Raw genomic sequence first — 23495 nt, forward strand, 5'->3', positions numbered from 1 at the left:
TGATGCTCGTCCTGCCACTGATGCTCGTCCTGCCACTGATGCTCGTCCTGCCCCTCCTGCCACTGATGCTCGTCCTGCCAATGCCCCTCGTCCTGTCCCTCCTGGCAAGGCCACTTGATTTATATTTGTAAGCAAAACATCATGCGACAACTCAACACACTACCCAGCGTGTTGCTCTGTCTTCCCTGTAAAGTATATGCAGATGGTCCCGGTTGGCTGGAGTGCTAGTGGTTAACGAACCAACGCTAACCTCATCATGCAGGTTCAGCCCGGTGAGGAGCTTTCACGCTCGCTTCGTAGTCACGCTTCACGATGGTCTTATATTATTTTATTATTTTTAGTATTATTTTTCCGGTTACACGAAGCATCAAACCATATCAAATGCTTTATCCGCTTAGTCAGCCAGAGTTTGCGCGCGCGGCCGCAGATATATGAGAAAAACTCGTCCCACAAACTTGAGCATCCAGAATAGTTTCTGTGTTCCCTTGTTAAAACCTCAACAGACACGAAATGGAAGAGCTACTAAAGTCACATTAGCAGCAATATTTTAATCTTCCGTTTGTTGCGCATCTCTGCACGTAGTGCAGTGATTTAACTAATCATGCAGGGCCTGTCCAAGGCTGTATGAGGCCTGGAGAAGAGTTTGACCTTGGGGCCCCTTTTGTTGCTAAAAGCATTGGCATCTCTAACAGCTTCTCAATAAACAAATGTTACATTTATTTATCTATGGTTGGTGTTAAAATATTAGCGTTTATGGGGCCCCAGAAATCCTGGGGGGCCTGATGGAGACGTTGACTTAATTTGGATTAAACAGAAGTGCAAATAATTGATATTCATTTTAATTGGATTCTTTGATTAGTTTTTAAGACTAGTTGTAGGTTTATTTACACTGGCGATGTAATTACCCAGTAATATTTTTCCTTTTCCTGTCTACTTAACATTTTTTAATACAAAAACATGGTGGACCGCCGGTGGACCGCCTCGGCGTCCCGACCAACAGGCTTAGCAAGTTTTCTGGGGGAAACCTTAAGGTATAAACGATGCAAACTCGCTTCACAAAGCAGAAGTCCTACAGTCCAGTAGGGGGCATCGACTACAATCGTATGGGACCAGACACTCAGTAAAGATGTGATATCATGATTTAATGAGATTTTCAGAAGAAAGTTTAAGGAAGGCTTGACATGTTTTTCAAATATGTGGTCTTTTGCAATATTATAGAACAGCAACGTATCTACGTAGATAATATCACATGCTCCAGACTCCCCCTAGTGGTCTGGAGCTCTTCCATTTTGTGGAGCAAGTTTTTAACTTTTTGTACTTGCTGTTACTTTTGATATGTGCGCCTGTTTCCCTTTTGTTTTTATTTCCTTTGGTTGCAGCATTTTTCTGATGCATTTGTTTTTTGTGTGTGTTGTAGTGTTTGCATCAATTATGTGTTTGTAGCTCATTTCGATCTTTCCTGAACAGTTGCACCTGTCGACCAATGCAAAAAAAAAACATTGTGATTATCAGTTATTAGTGAGTAAAGTTACATGTTTTAGCCTTATGAATGTTGTATTTATCAGGCTATGAGGTTCAGCCTTTCAGGACACAGTCACATTTTCCTGAACTAAATCAGCCGGTTTTTCTCCTCAGGTTTGACCTTCAGAACGGAGCCAGAAACCAGCAGGATCTTGTCAGATTCATAGTAAATAACTTTCTTTGCATAAGCAGCAGTGCAGACAATAAGATGCAGCCCTGACACAATGAAATTAAAATGTCTGTGAAGAAAACAATGATTCAAGCTTCTAATGAGGTTATTGTGCAGGCACAGATGTCCAGACTGTGCTATGACACCAGCATCATACTAATCATAATCTCCCCCTCCTTCTTTCACTGAGTGTGAGCACCTGGATGTCATCATCTATCACTGAGCATCTGTCTGCCTCCACGGTTCAACACACAAACTCCTCCTCCATCATCACCCTCGGCTCCAGCCTGTGGTTTTTATGCGAGCTTGTTGAATTTATACTGTGCCCTAGAAGTTGTTCTCAGCCGGCCTCCACCTTGTGCACATCACCTGACTGCCCATCTGACCCTCTATGTGCCTGTGCACATGATCCCCACCAGCTCAGCAACACTTCAGTTCATGTGGTTTGTTTTCAGATCTGAAAAATGGGTAAAATGTTTGGCTTACTTACTGGAATCTGAGCTGCACACATTGACTACCCGGTTATAGCAGCTGCTTGGAAAAAACACAGTTACACACATAAATGTTCCTAAGCGTGTACATTTTGCATTCATGAGGATTCTAAGAAAATAAACCGTCTCAGTTAACTGGGTTTTGCAGAAGAAGATATTTAACTGCTAAGTCCAACAGTCTGGTCAATAACTCAGTGTTTGATTAAAAACGGGAAAAGCTTTCCTAGTAAGCTTTTTATATTTACAGCATCTCTTTGATTTGGAACGTGTGCTTCACAAAAGAAAAGAGAGAGATGATCTTAAAAATGCTGCTTTGCTATGAAAATATTGATTTGTTTCCAGTTTCACACACAGAACCTCCATGAATGAAACTAAGCTTTTGATAAATTAAAAAAAAAAAAGTGGTACATAATAAAGCATTCTGTACTGTAATAGGAAGTAATAAAGTTGAAAACATATGATGTGACATAAAGTTCATTGAAGACATGAAAATGAGTAACATTTTATGGCAATAATTAGATGGAGTAATGCTTCTTATTTTAAAGAGACAAACTTTCTGCTTAAAGTTTACAGGCACCATTTGTAAACTGTCAGGATATCAGAAGAGGAAGTTCAGACGCTCAGTTTTGCTCAATCCCTGGAGGTTTCTGTGGGTGAGAACATTACACAACATAAGAAACATTAGAGACTTTGGCTGTACTTATTTTCCACAGTGACAGTTTGTCTTTATTAGGTGTTATAGAGACGGAGAAATCCTCTGAAGATCTTCTCTTTGGATGAAATACTGGAAAATCCTCTTATTTTTCCTATTTGAAGTGGAACGGGTGAGCCACCTAGTGGGGGGATGGAGTCACTGCACCACCACACCCAGATAGATAGGTAGGTAGGTAATGAACTGCATTCCATCTTCTGCAAGAGATTTAGAAAAAACACTGATGTCCAGATCAAATACTTGACATAAGAAATATTTTGTGATGAAAATGTGAGTTTTATTTGCGTCTTTTCTTCGTACATAACCCCGGAGAACGCTTTGATCCATGACAAAAAGTAAGTGTTAAGGTTGTTGCAGTTAATAAATATACATCTGATCACTCTGCAAAACTATTTAAAAACAATATGAACTACTGATACAGTACATCTTTAACTTAACATCACTTCCAAAACTTTTATTCAATAAAATAGAACAAGAACAATAATGTAAAATGTATTAATTTGAATGATTTTTGTCATGGATTAAATCAAAATGTGAAATAGAATAAAATAGACTTTTTTTTTATCTCCATTGGGACATTCCTTTTTTGTTCACAAACTACTCCATCCAAAGTGTTAGATGTTATTAAATACAACATAATTATAACAATAACATTTATAAAAACAAATAAATTAGCTAACTAGTTCCTATGAAAACAATTTCCATGAAAAATATCAAGAATAAAGTGCTATTTAAATTGATGGGATGATCTCAAAGTGCTTCAGTGCAAGTCAAAGATTTTATTTGTTGTTGATAAAACGGGTAAAGTCCATAAAAACACAAAAGAACAGAAAATATCATAAAAAGGAAAGTTTGAGTGTTTCTGTGGATCCATTTCAAGGAAGATTAAAAACCAGCATTTTCTGCGTTGTTCCAGTAGAGGGCACCAAAACAGATTGTTCTTTAATTTCTTTCTATGTAATTTATGCCTCTTCTAAATAAGAGTGAAAGTCATCACCTACAGTCCAGAGTGAAGACAGATAAACCTGTTAATCATCTCAGCTACTCGTGGGAACATGTTTGTTATTTTCTGCTGAGTCCTCTGCAGGTCCTGCAGACGTCTCCTCTGCAAACAGTCAGTCAGTCAGACAGACAGACAGACTGGCTGACCGTAACTCTATAACTCTATACTGGACCCTGCGCCGTTCCAAATTTGTCTTTCAGCCACGGGATCCCGTCGTCTGACCAGGAATAAACACACACACATGCACGCTGAAGCATCTGCACGCCTCCATACCGTACATCAGTGTGTGTAGGTGTGTGTCTGTGTGAAGAGGGTCACAGTGACCATGCTGGGATGTTCAGGCTGATTCTCAGTCACTGATGTAAGCAGACGGTCGGAGCAGCGTCTCAGTGAACACACGGTGTGCAGGTCATTTCATTAAAAGAAGCAGCTGGCTTCATGATGGGATCATCAGAGTCCCACCCTAAATAAAATAAATCACATGGAGATGAGAACAAAAAACTCAAACAGAATGCATTTGCTACTTTTCTGGTTCAGTTCCCAGACTCTGTGTCTTTTATAGAGAAGCTGACAGTTCAGAAAGTTGCAAACAGCTCATTTCTGTGACAGAACTTTGTTAAAATGGAGGCGACGCCATCCAGCAGCAGGTCGGATGAGGAGGAACTTTGTTCTTCTCAAACATCAAGCAGATGACAAACACTGGAGTCAGCTTTGTGTCGCTGTGGCATCACAAGCTTCTCTCCGCTTCTGCCTTATTGCTGCATTTTAAATATTTATTAGGCTGCAGCGGCATCTTCTCACCCAGTGAACAAAGACTATTTTTTTTCTGTTTGGATGCTTGAATAACAATGAGAAACAAGAAAAGAAACAACCAGGTGATGTGGAGGATTGCAGATATTATCATTTTGTTTCGACCTAAACATTAGGTTTCATACATTTAATTTATTCAGTTATAACTAATGGTCTGAATCAGACTGGTGGGGCAGTTGGGGTCAAATCTCAGCCTGAGACTTTCTTTATGGAGCTGGCTTGTTCTCAGGTTTGTTCATCCCAACAATCTGGTTTATTTTAGATTTTAAAAAAAGCTATACAAAATGATTTGATGCAACGAGAGTTACTGACTATAGGGTAGATTTGATTTGATTCAGTGCAACAAGACAAACACAAAATATACCAAGCAACTGATCCTATTAATGTAGTGTAAAAGGGACGTATTATGCAAAATTCACATTTTTCACGTTTTGCACTTCCATTTGGGTTTCTACTGCTTCTAAAAACAGGCCAAGCATTTAAAAAAGAAAAGAAAAAAAACACCCAGGCAGTTTTTGGCATCAAATTAATGTTTTTTGGTGTCGCATTGTCCGTTACCTAGCAACCCAAGCAGAGCTCCAGCATGCGGTGTGCAATGGCTGCTGGAAAACACAAGTGTTTTGTTGTTGACTTACCATCCAGATACCACTTCCTGTGTTCTTGTTAGTTGTGTAGAAGGCCCTACTTCTGCTTTTCAAAGACGTACAGCTGTATAATTGCACATTTGATACCTTAAAACAGATCAGACTGAAAGGAACTCAAAATAGGCAGAAGTGAGCAGATTAAAATCTCATCATGTTGAAGTGATATTGTGCAAAAGTGTAATGAACATGTTTTGCACAGACTATAGACCTATCCTAACCTGTTCAAGGAAATATAATAAGTCATCTTTAAAAACAAAAATTGATTTGAAACCTTTTACATTTTACCAATCCTTAAAATATACATCAGCCCCCACAACCATGCAAGGCATCAAAGGTAAAAATAGACAACAAATGAATAGATCTTTTTGAACTATAGAAAATCACAATGAGTTTTCTTTTACTTATAGACTCCAGATTTAATGGAGTTGGCTAAAGGTTTGAAGATAATATGGATAATGTGTTAATTGGTTTATTATATCAGATTCAATTCAGTTGAATTCACCTTTTTAATAGCCCTAATTCACAAGACATCATCTCAATGCACTTTAGAAACAGTCAATTCAGTTTCTTATTCAAAATGGTTGTAAAGAGTTTTCAATTTAAGAAAATTAAAGTCGTTGTCTTTGTTCATTGACATAAAAATATCAACCAATGATATTTTTATTAAGCTGACTATTATTATTCCTATATAAATGTGAATCTTTTATTGTTACCAGGAAACAATTTTAGGGCATTTCTGCAATTATTACAGTGAATCATGATTGGAGTTTTATACTCTATTGCAAAGAAACGTGCTAAAACTGGATGTTCATCACAGATAGTCGGAATGTTTTCCCTCAGAGGAGACGATGATCCGACACTCTTACCGTGAAGTCATTCTTTATTAAAGTCATTTCACTGAAATCAACTCTGACGCTCCGCCTCCGCTGACGAGCCATTCACTATTCGGTTACAGTAAATTTAGAAGAACAGAAAAAGTTAACAGATCATCAAAATTGAGAACCTCAGTTAGCAAATTAATTTTAAGATATGAGATCAGCTGGTAGGAAAAACTAAAGGATGTTTGTTTTAATACAAACTGCAATCAGTATGAGACAAATATCACTTTCTTTTTAATTAAAGTTAGATTCAGATCTCTTAAATGCTTCATATAGCAGTCTGAACACTAGATGAGACATGTTTTAGGGTTTGAAGAGATTTTATGCAATAAGTCAGAACATTTTCCAACCTAAACAGAAAAACATGGCAACGTGTTACACTGTAGTACCAGAATAGTCTGCGTAATGTTATGTAGAAAAAAAAATAGGAAAAGGTGAATGGAAGAAGCTAAATGTCTCACTTTTCTATAGTTAATCAGATTAAATTGTAATCATGGCACAACAGTCCAATTCAACACATTAGGATATTATTGAAAAGCGTGTTTATTTTACAAAGTTTATCACTAAGTGAAACACATTTAATAGATTAATTACACACACAGATTGATGCTCAAAAGCTTTTATTTCTGTCAATTATGATGATTTTCCACTTACAGATAATGAAAATATGAAGTTTAAAATTGGAATATTAAATCAGACCAATTAAATTATTGTCAAAAACAGAAATGTGAGCTTAATGAAAAGTATGTAAGGTTTTTTTTTTTTTTTTGCCATTCAGCATCATGTTTAATTTAATTTGACTGTTTTATAAATAGTTGAAATGTATGCAGTTCAATAAAACTAATATAGTTTTATAGTGCACTTGTTGTATTTTGTTGCCTACTAATGAAACAAAGTACAGACGTCTCAAAGCAGTTTGACATATAAATCAATGTGAACCGAGTTACGCTTTGCTCAAGTAAACACAGAACATGAAGGAGAAAACTTTCCAGGTCGAGTCCTCTGTCCTGTGATGATTGGACCAGACTGAATGTCAGAACTATTTTCCATGGCAACCACAGACTTTCTGACTAATTAATGAAACATTTTACAACATCAGCTACTGTTTTTAATCACCCCTGACTCTCCAACCAGAACACACACACATGCACACACACGGCAGTAAAAAAGCGAGCTCTGTGTGAAGGAGGGAGTATTCCCCAGGCTATCTGAATGGCTGATCTTTGGTAGAAATCAATGACACGGGCGTCATAAAAGGAGCGTTTCTTTCCATAAAAAGGTTTGAGAGCATATGCTGTTGCCGGAGGCCTTGTTTCTGAGCGTGAAAAGTCATCACTAAAACATTCAGCACAGATGCACCGCAACTAGGCCAAAAGTTTTAGAGCCCCGCTAATTCTGCCGCAGTTAAAATTAGAAGAAACCCTCAAACTCTCAAACCTCCACACAGTTAGAGCTTCATCAGAAGTTCTCCTCTTTGATCTGAACGCACGTTTCTGATCTCCCAGCACACACAGAGGCAGACATCCCGACAAACACCTTCAAAACAAACAACACAACATGTCACGACAAAGAAACGCAGCACCAGAATGTGAACACACTTTGAAAGCCTGCTGGCTCATGTTCATGGTTTAATAAAGATTTCTGAGAGAGATTAAGAAACAAAAAAATGTCTGAGTCTCACAGTCACTTTTACTCTGAGTGATGGAAACATGTTTTTATCTGTCTGCTTACTGCAGGATCAAACAACCATTCCTCACTGGTGTTACTGTCAAGAGCGCAGCACATCAGCAGACTGCAAAACACAGTCAAATATAACATGCATGCAGGAATGTTTAGACTTAAATATTAATCATATTTTACCAAATCAGCGTTTTGTGGTGAAAAATATTGAGTTTATTCGACAGAAACTGCAGCATCTGGACCTCCTTTGGCCCCAGTTTGGAACTTTGTGCATCTGAATAAACTGTCTGGTCTGCTACGTCTTACTGTTATGTAAAGTTGATGCGATTTGAATAATATGACCAGATCATTTAAAACTTTTAAAGCAATTTTAAAAAGTCATGAATGCATCTGGAAATTAACCGCAGCTGGAAGTTGAAGTCGTCTGTTTAGAGTTGTTAATGTTTTTAATGCTTCCTGAGCCCATTAGTCCATTTTGTCCAGAACTACTTCCACACTGGCCCTCAGCCACTGCCAGCTTGTTTCTCCTGAAAGTAAATCCGTTTATGGAATTTCAAAGATAATTTATGAAATTGTTCAAAATTATAATTTTATAATTTGCTTTTTTATTTTTGTACATTTTGTATTTCACCCTATTTTATGGAATTGTGCTTCTAGATCTTTTGTAATCTCCAGTCTTTCTCAAACTGTGGTTCACAGACCACTGTTGGTCCGCGGGCGCCCCCTACAGGTCTGGAAGGGGACGTGAGCTCAAAGTGCGCCGGTACAGCTAGCTTACAAAAGAACTGTGTTAAAAAATAATAATAAGTAGATTAAGACCAGTCACTCAAACGAAAAGCTACCGGTGGAAAGCAAACAGCAGATCTACATGGACTCCTAGATGTGGCAACGTGATGATGCCGCCTCCATGTCTGCCTGCATGCATCCAGTTTTCTTCCAGGTTTAGCTTTGGCCATGTCTCAAAAAATTAAAGTATTTATCTCTACTGTGCAACTTTTAATTTGTGTTCTTAGATTACTTGTTGAGTGATGGCTTCTTGCTTCCTTTCAGCCCGTCTAAGTACAGAACTCATTTCCTTGCGGATGATGACACTCTTAGCTGATTCAGCCAGGTCTTTTTCATGATGTTGCATCTATTTGAGGTGTTGCCTTACAATTCATCCACAGGTGTGCCTCTGTTTACCTTCGAGGCTAGGAAATAATCAGAAGATTACAAAGGAATTACATAATCATCTGGGTTATCCTCATTTGTCTAAAGGAATAGTAATCTTGGATAAAGTACACGTTTTACTTTGAGCAAAAACAAAACTCCAGAGATTCACTTTGAATCTTTACAATTCAATCGTGCTGCAAGTGCTTTTTGGTTGTCTGTTGTTATGAATTTTCTTTCAATTTTCAGAGAAAAGTCCATTTCAATTTGATCCAAACGTTACTGTGATCTAAAAAGTGCATTTTGAGTGTGTAAAATGATTGATTTATTTACAGGAAATCTGGATCTTTGTGATTACATCTCAGTTTGTAATCACAAAGTTTGAAAACTCACCTATGACCCACAACTACAACAGGACATAAAAAACACATTTTGTGTATTTTCCGGAAGATTTTAGGATTATTACGGGATTTTTTAAAAATTCAAACTCAGTTTGTCTGCTTCCTCCTCTCTGTTTCACTTCACACATACGGTTCCCATAAAGTTCCTGCGGTCCGGTCGGAAGCGCGCATGCGCAGTGGCTGCAGCGTGTGGTTGTGATAGTATTGTGAATGACGAGGGGTGGAGGTGGAGTGGGGGCGGTATTTTGGGTGTACAGTCACAAGAGCGACTCGGCGGAGCCAGGAAGTAGACTGTTGACGCCTTCAAGCTCCGGCAAAAGTGTCGTAATTTTCAACACTGACAGCTGCGGAGAAGGTGTCACAAAGGAAACAGGCAGAGGAACTTTGTGGCTGAAGCTGATAACAAAGAAGAAATGCCCTTGTTCTTGTTGCCTTCAGGATGTGCAACACAAACTATTCATTTTATTTATTTATCTTCGATAAAGTATTTTTAAACAATTGCTGCTATGATACATGACGAATAAATGTTTAACTTTTGTTTTTCTCTTTCATAATAACCTAAAACAGCTTTGAGGCGTAAAATTTATTACTTTAAATGAGGTTGACCATTAATCCTTAATTAGTCGTTTATTCGTGCGTAAAAACCATTTTTACGCACGAATCCAAACGAGAAGAGAATCACCCGGAAAGCTGCAGGTAGACCTGAGAGCGCTCGTTTGTGGCTCAAGATCAGGCGCTCGTCGAGAGACAAGAGGGAAGGAGGGAGGAGGAGGGGGAGCCTCAAGGCCAAAGTGAGCTTTATGTACCGCAGCGGGTCACTTTCTGCGAGCCATTTGGAGCCAGAGGCGACCCGGAGCGCGCAGGAGCCGCACCAAACTGAGGCAGACCATCAGTCCCAATCACTGAGGCCAGCAGCAGGGAGCACATTGCTCCACACAGGGAAGAGAGAGAGGAAAAAAACACAGACAAACAGACACGGAAGAGAAGTGAGAGAAAGAGAGAGAGGCTGAGTGCGGGACGGTCGGCAAAAAAACGCACTGTGGAACTTTAAAGTGTGCGGGATCAGGAGGAAACAGGCTCGAGTGGCCGCGCAGGGTCGGAGAAGATGCCGCGGGTAGTCCCGGACCAGAGGAGCAAGTTTGAGAATGAGGAGTTTTTCCGCAAGTTAAGCAGAGAGTGTGAGGTGAGTGAGACGGCGGAAATAAAGAGAAGAAAGGCTGTGAAAGCGGCGGGCAGAGCTCCGCTTCATCTCATCTGCCTTTATTTCATCTCTGCACATGCTGATTAAAGTCAGGGACACATATTAACTACAGATGCTTCACAAACGGTGGTTGGATTTATCATCTCTAAGTTAGAGATTTTATTTCTCACATTTCTTCACTCTTTTAAGAAGTTATTTTTTAATTCAATTTTCAGGTTCAGTGTTTTATTTTTTGTGCAGCTTTAACTTTTTTGTTTTACATTTTCGCTGAAAATAGCAAAAACAATGCCCAAGATGTATCAAAATTTTTACAGTAAATTGTACATTTCTTCCCGATAAATAAGGATTTGTTGAGTTAAATTGTGCTTGTTTGGGGACTGATGTGTTTCTTGTGCAGATCAAATACACTGGCTTCAGGGACCGGCCCCACGAGGAGAGGCAAGCCCGCTTCCAGAACGCCTGCAGGGACGGACGATCAGAAGTCGTGAGTCCAAAACTAGATTTATTTAATTCAGTGCAATCAAGTAAAAACGGAGCGGGATGGTTCTGATTACTGAGCGCCATTTATGACACCCAGCAAAGAGGAAGGAACTCTGCATGTTTGGATTTGGAGCCTTCAGAGGCGGTGCTAGACACAAAGTACCGGGCGAATCAAGTCCAGGGTCTCATCTACTTGGAGTCAATACGTTACAATATTATTAAATAGTGAATGTGATCCAGCAACTCAATCATAAAGTGAAACACTTTATAGATACGCAGTGATGTTTTCAAGCCTTTATTTATGTCAAATATGAAGATTTTCTGACTACAGCCACTAAAAACAAACATTTAAGATTCAAATATTACATGTAACCTGCTTTTCTAATGAATTTATGGCCTTTATGAACATAATCTTTTCTGGAGTTTTAATATACTTGAATTAAGTTCCAACACAAGAGCACAACGTTGTACTGAAGCCTGAGCCAAACGGCAGAGGAGAAAACTGATGGAAAACATGCCAGCTGAACATCACAGTTATTCCACATAATTCAGAACTTTTACAAACGTTCATATTCGTAGTATGAACCGGAGTTGCTTGCTTTAGTTGTAGTCTGAAAATGTGGCATAATCCTGTCGTATTTCTGTTTAATATTTATAGGTGTCAGTTGTCTGTGGAATGAAATCTAAATTTTAATTTAAAAAAGATATTGATAAACCATAGAATCAAAGAAGATAAACAAAATAAACTGGGAATAAGCTGCATGGTTAATATTTCTATAAATAAATAAAAAAAACAAATCAACCACATTTTATAAGTAGGACTTGCTTCAAAACTGAATGTTTTCTGGATAAACAGTGTATAATTATTTACTTCTTGTTTATTCCATCCAAACATCTGACCTAATAATAATCTTTACACCTGTGGCAGCGACTTGTTCAAATTTGATCAGGAAGTTTCTTGTGAACTGGTTCTGAGACCACAGCACACACCGTTAAAATAACCTGTTAGAATATTGTTTTCATTTTGTGTAGATTTTAATCAGCATTTCTGAGTAAAACATCAGTTTAACCACTAAAAGACACCAAACTAAATGAGTTAACCTCAACAGATTATGAAGATCATTTTTGCTAAAGTTAAAATAAGAATTGCTGCTGTGAAAGCTGTAGTGAAACTTTTAAAATGTCCCAACAAGGTGGTGAGTGCGTGTTGTTTCCCTGGCAACCACAGCTGCCATTCACAGTCAAAGCCCGCCTGAGGGCTAAAGAAGGCAAAGTTTGTTTTATGCTGTTGCTAAACAAGTTGAAGCTGGATACAAACTTGAGATCTTGCTCCAGCACTGAAATATTCTCAACCACAAGCCTGACAGTTATTAGCTTTTATTAAACTTATTTATAGCACAACTCGTTCCTGCGCTGGGAGGATGACAACCAACACCTTCGGTAAAATGTTTACAAAACTATTCTGGCAGTGTTTTGAGCATCCATCCACAAACTCAGGTACTAAAATAGAAATTAAATTATTTTAATGGCTTGAATTTAAAATCTTTCCATATCACGTTGATAAGAAGTGTCATACTTTGTTTAATTTGAATTTAAATGAACTTCTGTCAGAACCTTAAACCAGGAAGAAGGAGGGACACCCACCAGCTTTAACTTCTTATCTTCATCTTCTCGTGCTGTGCTTATCATCATCATCATCGTCATAATAATGCAGTCGACAGCTCATGTAAACATGTGTGATCACACAAACATGTTGGGCGCAGTTGGGCTTTAACTGGGCCGTCATTAAGCTGCCATGTATGAGATGTTGGGATGAGTCTGGCATGTTTACCTGCAGCAAAAACTGTTTTCATCGGGAGGAAAAACGTTAGTGATCATTAAATGATTTATTGAGAAAATAAATGTATGTAAGACCCTTATGATGTGAAAATACCATGATGCAACAAAAACTGCTTTTATTTAAAAGCTAATCTGGCTTCATCTATCAAACACTTTCTCTGCTTTATATGACCATTATTGAAAAATAATCAAAAATGTTGCATATATCTGAGTCAGATCTAGTTCTTTTGTTTGAGGGTGCTTCACCAGAATATTGTTGTGTTTTTCACTTTGCAGCCAGCAGATAGCTGGTGTCGTTGCAGGGAAATATTTAGTGGCAGGAGAGACACATCTGGGCTGAATCTGCCTCCCACCATTTAAAAACCACAGCTCTCTCTGACTTCACATGCCGCCGATACGAAGAGATGGATGCTCTGCTCGGTCTGAACGTACGGCACCAGTGGAAATATTTCCCATGTGCCAGAACCTAAAGGAGCGTCACTTTTTAAGGTTACACTTTTGAATCAGACGGAGAATCAGCAGCATGTCTGTTTTTCAGCTGACTGCAGGTTCTAGCAGAGCAGACAGCCTGGCTAACTAACCAGCTTATATCAGACATTAGTTTCCTTATAATCTGTATAGCAGTATGCTAAAAGCTAAAAGAGAAATTTAATATGGTTGTTCTGAATGTTTGCTGAAGTTTGTGTTAAAAATCAAAGTGATTAAATTTTATATTTGGTATATTTTGCAAATAACTACTAAACCAGTTTTACTAAATTTAAAAAATAATTTCTGCCATAAATACTGCAAATTCATCCAAACTCTGAACAATTATATATATTTTTGTGCGACATCAATACATATCAAGTGCAATATTTCTAATTAGAGATCCATTTTTTTCACTGCTGATACCGATACCAATATCTGAGGTTTAGTATCAGTCGATGCATATACAGAAAAACATTCTGACTTAAAATGTTTATTTTTTTTTAAACACACATAAAAATACTAAATTACAAATTTACAGATGCTCAGAAATTTACAGATATTAATGTCAATCTCTAGTTACAGTATCTTGAATATAATGTACCAGTTGTTTCTATTCCTTTTGCTACTTTTTTAAATCAATTTTTTAGTTGTTTTTCCCTATTTAGCTACTATTTTTTATTTCATTGTGCTTTCTTGTACAATAACAATAAAGAAATTTATTTACCAATTTCAAAACAAATGTGGTGAAAATCTGTTGTGGTGAAAAACCACAACATATTTTTTTCATTTATTTTTAGCCAATTGAACTAGCACTTCTGCCTGAAACTTTTGATTATTGTATTTGTTCAAGATGAAAAATGTATTGGATTTAAACTGTCGGTTTTATCCCTTTAGTCAGTTATTTATTTTATCAAGTTTTTTGTTAGGATTTATTTCTGTTATTTATTTACACACAAAATATTAGCTTTGTAACAAATTATAGTTATCATTTAAACTTTCACCTATGAATTAACTCGATGTTGTTAAATTACCAGAAAGTGTATTTTATTATTATTATCGTTATTTGACAGCAGCTGCAATGATATAGTTGAGATAAGCAATTTATTCTTTAAAGAGGTTTTCTAAGATTAACAAGTCAAGACAAAATAAACAAATTAAGAATTATGCAAACAAAAATGTTCTAATAAACCTCACCCAAAACTATCTTTTACTGGAATATTTTAGTTTTCTATCCTCTTTTGAGTTTTTAAATCCTACAGAGATGTCTCTACTTCTCAACAAATCACTAAGCTTATAAATACAGATATAAATCTCAACATAGTGGATTCTATTTATTATCATCTATATTTTAGCACATTTTAGCCTTCAGAATACACAACTAACTGCTGCTGTCCAGTAAATGTTGCTTTGTGAGGCAGAAAAATAAACAGCTGAGAAAACCTGAGTCCAAGTAAAGAAACGTTGGACAACAGCGACTGCAGCAGTCGAGTCATAATGACTAATGTTCCCACTTAATGTTCAGGTACTGAAACAGCAACAGTAATGCACAGATCTGCTCCCCTGGAATATTCTGCACTGTATTCAAAGACGTATATTATAATAATAATAATAAACGTCCAGAAAAGAAAACAAAACAAAGATCAATGACACAGCTCTACATCTCAAACTCAAATTCTTTCCAGAAACTTTTAGATGACTTTTTGCTTCAACACGTCTGACTCAAACTGCTAGCCTGTTAGCATGGCTCTGACTGAAAGGAGGCAATTTAGCTGAATCAAACTGTACATAGAGTTAATAAAACACTTGAATAAAAATACAGAAGGAAAACATGACTCATAATTTTAAATGAAAACATTCCAAACACACAGATTAAACATCCAAGTGTTGTTAAATATTGTAAAAATATCAAACAGTAAAATCTGAAATAGGATCACTTAAACGGCTCCTGCTGTACAAATAAGCAGTAACATATTTACTGGCATTTTTTACCGGCTAATTCCTCCCAGTGAAATATTCGGAGCAGTTAAACAGGAAAGAGCAAAGAAAACATTCTGGACATGTGGGATCCATAAAGTTACAAAATTATCCACTCCAGTTTTAGGCTTAAACTCATTTTTAATTTTCCAAACATTTTTTTCCTGATTGGAAGAAATATTGACGTTGAGTCCTGACTTGGATGTGGAAGAAAATGTGAAAGGTTTTTCTCTGGCTTAATGAAAAGGCTAAAGATGCCATCTTTAAATAAAATAAAATATTTTTTCAAAACTGACAGTCTTTTTACATAATCGTCTTCATCTTTTGAAAGATGCTTTTCCTCTTTCTGTGGTTGAATGAATTTTGTTTTATATCCTATTTTACTGCTAGGATCAGATTTAGAAGCAGATTTTTTTACTCAATAAAATTAAAACTGTCAATATGATTAATATTTTTAAGCCTATTTTTATTATGTATTGAGTAAGTCACATGTAACTTAAACATGAGCATTCAGAACGTATCACTGTGACCAATATTCAGCTTTTTGTGGCTGATTAATAATAAATTGCAGAGTAAAGTTACTCTGTAGCATTTAGCTTTTTCTTTAACGATTTTCCCACATTTTTTAAATAAAGCGGCCTGGATCTGTTCCTCCTAAACAAAATGGTTGCTCATAGTTACCACATCAAATATCACATCCTTCAAAAAGATATTTTACTTCCAAACATAAATCAAAATGCAGTAGGTGGAGTTTTGGGACTCTGAGCTAGAAAGAGAAGCCAAGTCACACAGAACTAGTCATTGTCAGTGTAAATCAGCGAATTCAAAAATAGCATAATTACTTATTGATTCCTTTTCCATCCCAGTGATATCCCTTCAAGATTCACTGTGGTTTTATTTATTGATATTACCAGAAGTTATACAGCAAGTTTTAATATTCTAACAATGGCTTTAAAATGGTATAGCTTAAATGTAAACAAGATTGATTTTAGATATAATAGATAATTATAGTGGTGTAAGTAAGAATTATGCAAATAAAGTTTCCAGCTATATTGTATTGCAATATTAAACATAATTTTCATTAAGCCCACATTTCTGCATTAAAAAATTATTTTCTTATTTGTCTGTTATAATATAATGTTAAATTAGCTTTAATCATCATAATCATCAGACATATAAAGTTTGAAACGTGCGTTAAACCATGTGACGTGTTTCAGTTTGTTAAGGAGTTACTGAAATAAATGAACTCTTTAATCATGGATATTTTACCCCCAAAGTAGAAAAAACATCCGCATAAAGCAGGCCTAATAAATGTGAAATTGGTTTGCCGTATTTGCAGGTTTGTGTTTTAAATAGTTTCCCTCCTGCGCACACACACACACACACACGCACACACACACACACACAAGAAGGGTTGAGTGTCGGGACTCGCAGCCCGGCTCTAAGTGTTCAGGATTGATTTGATAAATTGAACAATAATTTGAACTAAATTATCTTCAGCTCAGCTCATTAGAGATGAGTCGCTTTCTAAACTATTGATTTTCATGATTCTGTTCTCACTCCCTCCTGCTGCCCTTCTTTTATTTCATTTCCTTTCCTCTCTTCGTCTTTTTCTTTCCATTTCCTCTTTCTGTTCCGATTCACTCTTCCTCAGATCCAGCTTGCTTTATTTTCCAACCTTCGTCCTGCTTCATTTCATCCCCTTTATTTTTATTCCCTTCATTTTCCCTCCATCGCTCCTCTCTCTTTCCTGGCTTTCCGCTCCGTCTCATTCTTGCCAGCAGTAGTAGGCAGCAAATTAGAATCAGATGGTTGTAATCCAATACTTCAAATCCAGCAGAAATGATGACTCGGGCGTTCTTTGAGTTCGAACCCTTTAATTTCTTCTCATCTGTTCAGTGTTGTTCTGTCCTTCCTCTGTTTTATTCACTTTTTCCTTCTCATCCTCTCAGTCTTCCACATTTGACAGGGTGCATAATTCATATGCTTCCATCTTCAGTCCTATCTCTAATGCCCTTAGTATCGATCCGTCTCAGCAACATATATCACACGCAAAGACAAAAGACATACAGACACAGCGAGGCCGAGAAAAACTCAAATTCTCTAATTGGATTTGCTGCTTCTCTGTAATTTATCGCTTCATGGCTGCCGGACAGAAATGCATTCTGTTGCTTTTTCCATTTGGTTTGTGTTTCTGTGCATCTGGAGAGAGATGCATCTCATTATGGCACAAAGCCATTTTAAAGAAATGAAAGGAATGGCGAAAGCTGCTGTGGGATTTGATTATATGTTTGTATGTGAGTGTTATTGAGGAACAAAAGCAACCGTTTCATTTTGTGAGCAGTCAGAACCACGACTGGACACGTTGCTTTTTTCTAAACAACACACCATTTTTATGGAAGAGGATTAAGGTCACTTTAATAAAAATAATAATAATAATTCTATTTATGTTTCAATCCATGTCAAAATCCAAGTAGAGAACCAAACCTTCTTAGGTGCATCTTATCCACACTGAACGCTTGTCCCAGATTTATTTGGGATAATAAAGACTGCATTTACATCATGAAAAATATCACCTGTGGTAATACACTTTTTTTATTTGATTTATTGAATAATAAATCATAATTTTTGTCATGGTCAACTTTTCAAAAATAATTGCTAAACACACACCCTGCTTTAAAGCATTTCCAGACCAGTCATGAGTTATTATTTCTAGAGGAATCCCAACATATCCTAACATTTCTCCCAAACAAAGTTTCCAGAATGAATCCTTTCTCCATGCCCACAACTTTAAGTTCCTAGTCCTAAAAACCCAGCAGAATATCAGATTTAAGATTTTTGGGTCCATCCTGATATCGTCCTCTCTCTGTCTGCAGGCCTTCGTGGCAACAGGAACAAACCTCTCCCTGCAGTTTTTTCCAGCCAATCTCCATGGCGACCAGAGGCAGGTGCCATCACGGGAATACGTCGACTTCGAAAGAGAGACAGGGAAGGTAGGATGAGTGAAACACCAACTGCTCGGTTCAGAGCGACCTTCACGTCAAACTTCCTCACACTGGAATATGTTTTCTACAGTTTGCAAACTCTGGATTTGAAACATTATGGGTTCTCAATTTGTCAAATTCTGATGTCACAGTTGCCACACTGCAAAAACACAAAATCTTACCAAGTATTTTTGGTCTAGTTTCTAGTGCAAATTTCTCATTACACTTGAAATATAACAAAACTAACTTTCAAGTAACTTTTCATCAAGATATATCAGCTTGTTTTAAGGCAATAATTCCTTAAAAATGATAAAAAAGTAACGAGTACCACTGGCAAATTTTTGCAGTAATAACAAGACATTTTTCCCATATTATATTGTAGTAAACTAGTACGTTTTCACCAATATTAAGGAATTATAGACTCTAAGTAAGCTTTTAAAGCTCGCTGAAAAAATTACTTGTAAGTTAGTTTTATCTTATTTCAAATCTACTGAGATATTTGGACTGGAAACCAGACAAAAATACTTAAAATTTTGTGTTTTTCGGTGCATTCTGAAGTTGCTAAGACAAACAGCATTCTTTTCTGTTTGCAACTTTGCTCTCACTTCCTGTTTTCCAAGACCATTTCAAGAAATGAAAATGTCACAAATTGTCCGAACATACAGTACAGTTTTAGACCATCTCCTAACCTCTATAATGTTTAGTTCCTAAGGCGCCAAATTTTCTTGGAGTTTTATAGTTTTCAAAAGTTCTTGAGGTTTTCTGACACCCCGTCAGTGTTTTAAGTCCAACCCTTGGACCAGCAGTGGCAGCAGGGTTGTGGGTTGGTTCGCATCTCCAGCAGCTACTGGGTGAAAGGTTGTGTGTATCCTGGAGAAGTCGTCATACAAACGTCAAACAAATGTTGACATCAGAAGTGCAGAACTCTCAATACACCTAATAAGCATGTTTTTGAATGTTGAGGGCAAAACTGGAGAAAATCAGTGCATAGACAGAGAGAGCATGAAAAAATTCAAATCTGACCTTCTGGACTTCATGTTGTGTAAGTACACTGCAAATATCGTTCCAAGTATTTTTGGTCTAGTTTCTAGTGCGAATATCTCACAACACTTGAAATAAGACAAAACTAACTTGCAAGTAACTTTTCAGCAAGATATAAGAGCTTGCTGTAAGTCAGGAATGACTTAATATTGATGGAAAAGTATTAATTCCACTTATTGCTTGTACTTTTTCATCAATATTAAGGAATTATTCACTTGAACCTAGCTCCTATATTTCGCTGAAAAGTTGCTTTCAAGTTAGTTTTTTCTTAAATCAAATGTACTGAGATATTTAAAGTAGAAACTAGACCAAAAATACGAGGTAAGGCTTCGTGTTTTTGCAGTGAGTCACAAATAAAGAAGTGTCAGCTTAAAATATTTTCTCCAACAGATAATCAGAATCTGAAATTCGTTTAGTGAAGGAATAGAAATAAATCCAGAACGGGACCTGATGCACCAATCTTCTTCTGATCAGCTACGCTGTGCCAAGTTTCCAGCTAACAGCGCTGTGGGAATCACCTTGTTGGCACTGCCGTCGTATTTTCTGTCAGACTGTGTTATAATGGAGACTTTTAATAGTTTCAAATTAAATTAGGAAGAAGAGCTGTCAAAATTAATTTAAAAGATTACAAGTCCAGTCTAACTGGAAACAAACCATAAAGATGACTGAAGATTTTGGACTTCACATCCTTTCTGTCATGTTGAATAAGAACGGTTCAGGCTCTTTGTGGTCTGCAAAGTGTTTTGGACACATGAGACTTTATAGGGGGATTTCTGTGGTTCCTCCTGATTTCAGACCCAGATCACACCTCACAAACTCAATAAAAGCCTCACTGCACAAACACAAACTCTTTCCAAGTATTTTTGGTCAAGTTTCTAGTGCCAATATCTTAGTAGGCTTGAAATAAGACAAAACTAACTTACAAACAACTTTTCAGCAAAATTACAGATGCAGTATGTAAGTTTTATTAAAAGAATATATGTTTTTTACATATTTGTTAAAATTATTATGTTGTGACAATGTAATATGAGCAAATATAATCTGTGAAAAAACTGAGCTCCTCTGCCTTCTCCCAGTGCTCCCAGTACTAACTGCAGAAATACACCACTCAATCAGAAACACATTGAGTAAAAGAAAGAAATTGAGCAGCGTACACGAGAGTGATTGACAGCGCTGTTCTGACTGGTTATTTTTGGCTGGAAGCTGCGCATTTCTTCAGACAGAAAAAGCAGCACAACTTTTCCTTCTGAAAAGTTACTTGTAAATTAGTTTTATATTTTTTCAGGTGTACTAAGATATTTACACTAGAAATTAAAATAATACTTAGTAAGATTTTGTTTCTGCAGCTGCACTCACAAAAGTTTCAGATCAAACTTGAGGAACGTAAGGTTCGTCAGGGTGACGCCCTCTGTTCAGTAGATCACTGAAGTTGGGTTCATTTGCATGGTAATTGTCTCCCCCAGCATGTGTACGTGTGTGTGTGTGTGTGTGTGTGTGTGCGTGTGTGTGTGTGTGTGTGTGTGTGTGTGTGTGTGTGTGTGTGTGTGTGTGTGTGTGTGTGTGTGTGTGTGTGTGTGTGTTTGTGCGTGTGTGTATGTGTGTGTGCGTGTGTGTGTGTGTGAACGCGCCACGTCCACGGACACTGGCCAGCTGAAATGAATGCCAACTGGCGGCTCATTAAAAATGCATTCTGAGGAATCGATGGACCTCCATGGCCCGAGGCTGACTGACTAATCTCACACTGTTAATTATTTAATACCAGTGTGTGTGTGTGTGTGTGTATGAATGTGTGCTGGGCATTGCTGGTGTTTACCGGTGTCAGACAAAAAGCAGAAAGAATGCATGTGTTTGAAGGCGGTTTGTTTTTGTCACGTTAACGCTGCTCACAGATGCATAAAGTTTTAATGAGGCCAGGAGACGTCAGTACCAAGACGTTTACGACTCCTTCTGTTGAAGTAGACGAAAGTTTCTGCTTCCCTTACTCTCACTAACTTCCACTTTCAATAAATGTACTCAGAGTTTCATCCTTTTCCATCTTTTTTTATTATTATCGTTCATATTCCACTTTACCGAAGCGACGATGTGGATTCCTGAAAGCAGAGATCTGCTCGGTGGGTGGGGTTGGGTGGGTGATACTGTTTAGAAGAGCCTTTAATTGTGCAGATTTTCTGCAGCGCTGCTCTATCGGGATCTGGTTTCACACACGCTGATCATGATCCCTGCGGACCTCCTGCAGGAAGCTGCTGTCAGGCCCAGGAACAGATACTGTGTTCGTCTGCAGCTTCTTCGCTTAATTAACGTCACAACTTTAACTCGTTAACTGATGCTCACACCTCGGATGCTGGACATTACTTACTTTACAAGTTGCTCTTAAATAACTTTGTGTTGTGTGTATATCTATGGAGTTCTGTTATAATCCATTAGAAATACAATTCATGTCTCATAAGGAGGCTGTGTTTCATTTAATTCTATGAAATTCATCATGTGTAACTCTGTTTATTTAGAGTATTTTTGGAGTAATGTTTCAGAACAGCAAATGTTTCATAGTGTAACTATCTGCCTGCAGTTCCAACATGTATGTTATTGAACAGATAACAGAAAGAGATTTTATTTGACTAGGGGGCAAATATTATAACTTTACACTTCTTTCTGTTCTACTTTTCATACAAACTAAATTGAAATGAACATTAAATAAGCTACGTTTTTCCATCGTTTTCTTTTATTTAAAAAAATTGATTTTTAAAGAATACTTTCTTCAACATATTTTGCATGAGCGCACTGCAAAAACACAAAATCTTACCAAGTATTTTTGGTCTAGTTTCTAGTGCAAATATCTAAAATAAGACAAAACTAACTTACAAGTAACTCTTCAGCAAGATATAGGAGCTTATGTAAGTCAATAATTTCTTCATATTGATGGAAAAGGTGCCAGATTGATTCAAGACATTTTTTCACGTTATAAGTGAAATAATCTTCCAGTGGAACTTTTTCATATAAATGTTAAGGAATTCTTGACCTAAAACCAGCTCCTTCATCTTGCTGAAGACTTACTTGAAAGTTAGTTTTGTCTTAATTTAAGTTTACAAAGATATTCCCACCAGAAACTGGACAATGAACACTTCATAAGATTTTGGGATTTAGCATAAACGTCCTCGCCTCGTGTGTGTTTGCTCTTCCCGTCTTTTCTCTGATGTGTTCCCGTTCCTGCCGTACATCCCCCACTCCCTCCTTCTCTGTCATCCCTCCATCCCTCCATCCCTCCATCCGCTCTCCCTCTCCCCGCCTGCATTTCCAAACACAGATGGTGCCAAACCAGACGGGCAACCCAGCCAGGTTAGACTTGGCGACTGAATATAAAGTGTGTGTGTGTGTGTGTGTGTGTGTGTGTGTGTGTGTGTGTGTGTGTGTGTGTGTGTGTGTGCGTGCGTGTGTGTGTGTCTGTGTGTGTGTGTGTGTGTGTGTGTCTGTGTGTGTGTGTGTGTGTGTGTGTGTGTGTGTGTGTGTGTGTGTGTGTGAGCTCTGGCTCCTTGTGTTGTTGCAGCTAATGGGAGCCAGCTGTGGTTCACTCAGAGCTCGCTGCTAACGGGCAACACATCCTTACATCTGCAGAGGACATGAACTGAGCCACCAGAAGCTGACCTGCAGCGTTTCTCTCACCTTTAGAGATTCACAGAGACTTTACGGAATCAAACCGCAGCATTAATAATGACTCTCAGCCACACGTTGAGTTTAAAAAAAAGTCACAATGGCTTCCCAGTGGGAAAGCAGTGGATTGACTTTGTTCGTCAGCTCTGAAGAAATAAAATTAAGCAATTTTTCTCAGAAAACAACAAAGGCTTGTAACTAATATCTGCCATTAAGACAGAGATTTATTAATCTGTCTCAAAATCACTCCATTAAATAGTCCAACTTGTTATTTTTCTTATGATTCCTGTGGTTTTTAATGTTTTCCGAGGAAAAATGTTTTTCATTCCTTAAAGAAAATAAGAGCCGGGGAAAAGGAATGTGATGATCGCGGCTGTTTGTCTCTGAGACGAGACACAAAATCTG

The 23495-nt window shown here is 37.5% G+C and overlaps 1 protein-coding gene across 4 annotated transcripts in view; it reads left to right on the forward strand.

Annotated features, from left to right (window-relative positions):
- The first annotated feature begins 10142 nt into the window (after positions 1-10142).
- cbfb (core-binding factor subunit beta) overlaps positions 10143-23495 on the forward strand; it is a 40154-nt gene continuing 26801 nt past the window's right edge. For 2 of the 4 annotated variants that reach the window (XM_014993525.2, XM_014993523.2), the window contains exons 1-3: positions 10143-10641; positions 11057-11143; positions 18297-18413. In XM_014993525.2, the coding sequence (XP_014849011.1) occupies positions 10564-10641; positions 11057-11143; positions 18297-18413 (282 nt within the window). In that variant the 5' untranslated portion in view covers positions 10143-10563. The remainder of the gene's footprint in view (positions 10642-11056; positions 11144-18296; positions 18414-23495) is intronic. The other 2 variants (XM_014993524.2, XM_014993522.2) reach the window with 2 other exon arrangements.

Source organism: Poecilia mexicana, unplaced genomic scaffold, assembly GCF_051168715.1.
Source record: "Poecilia mexicana isolate PSO_F unplaced genomic scaffold, ASM5116871v1 scaffold_6, whole genome shotgun sequence".
Taxonomy (NCBI): domain Eukaryota; kingdom Metazoa; phylum Chordata; class Actinopteri; order Cyprinodontiformes; family Poeciliidae; genus Poecilia; species Poecilia mexicana.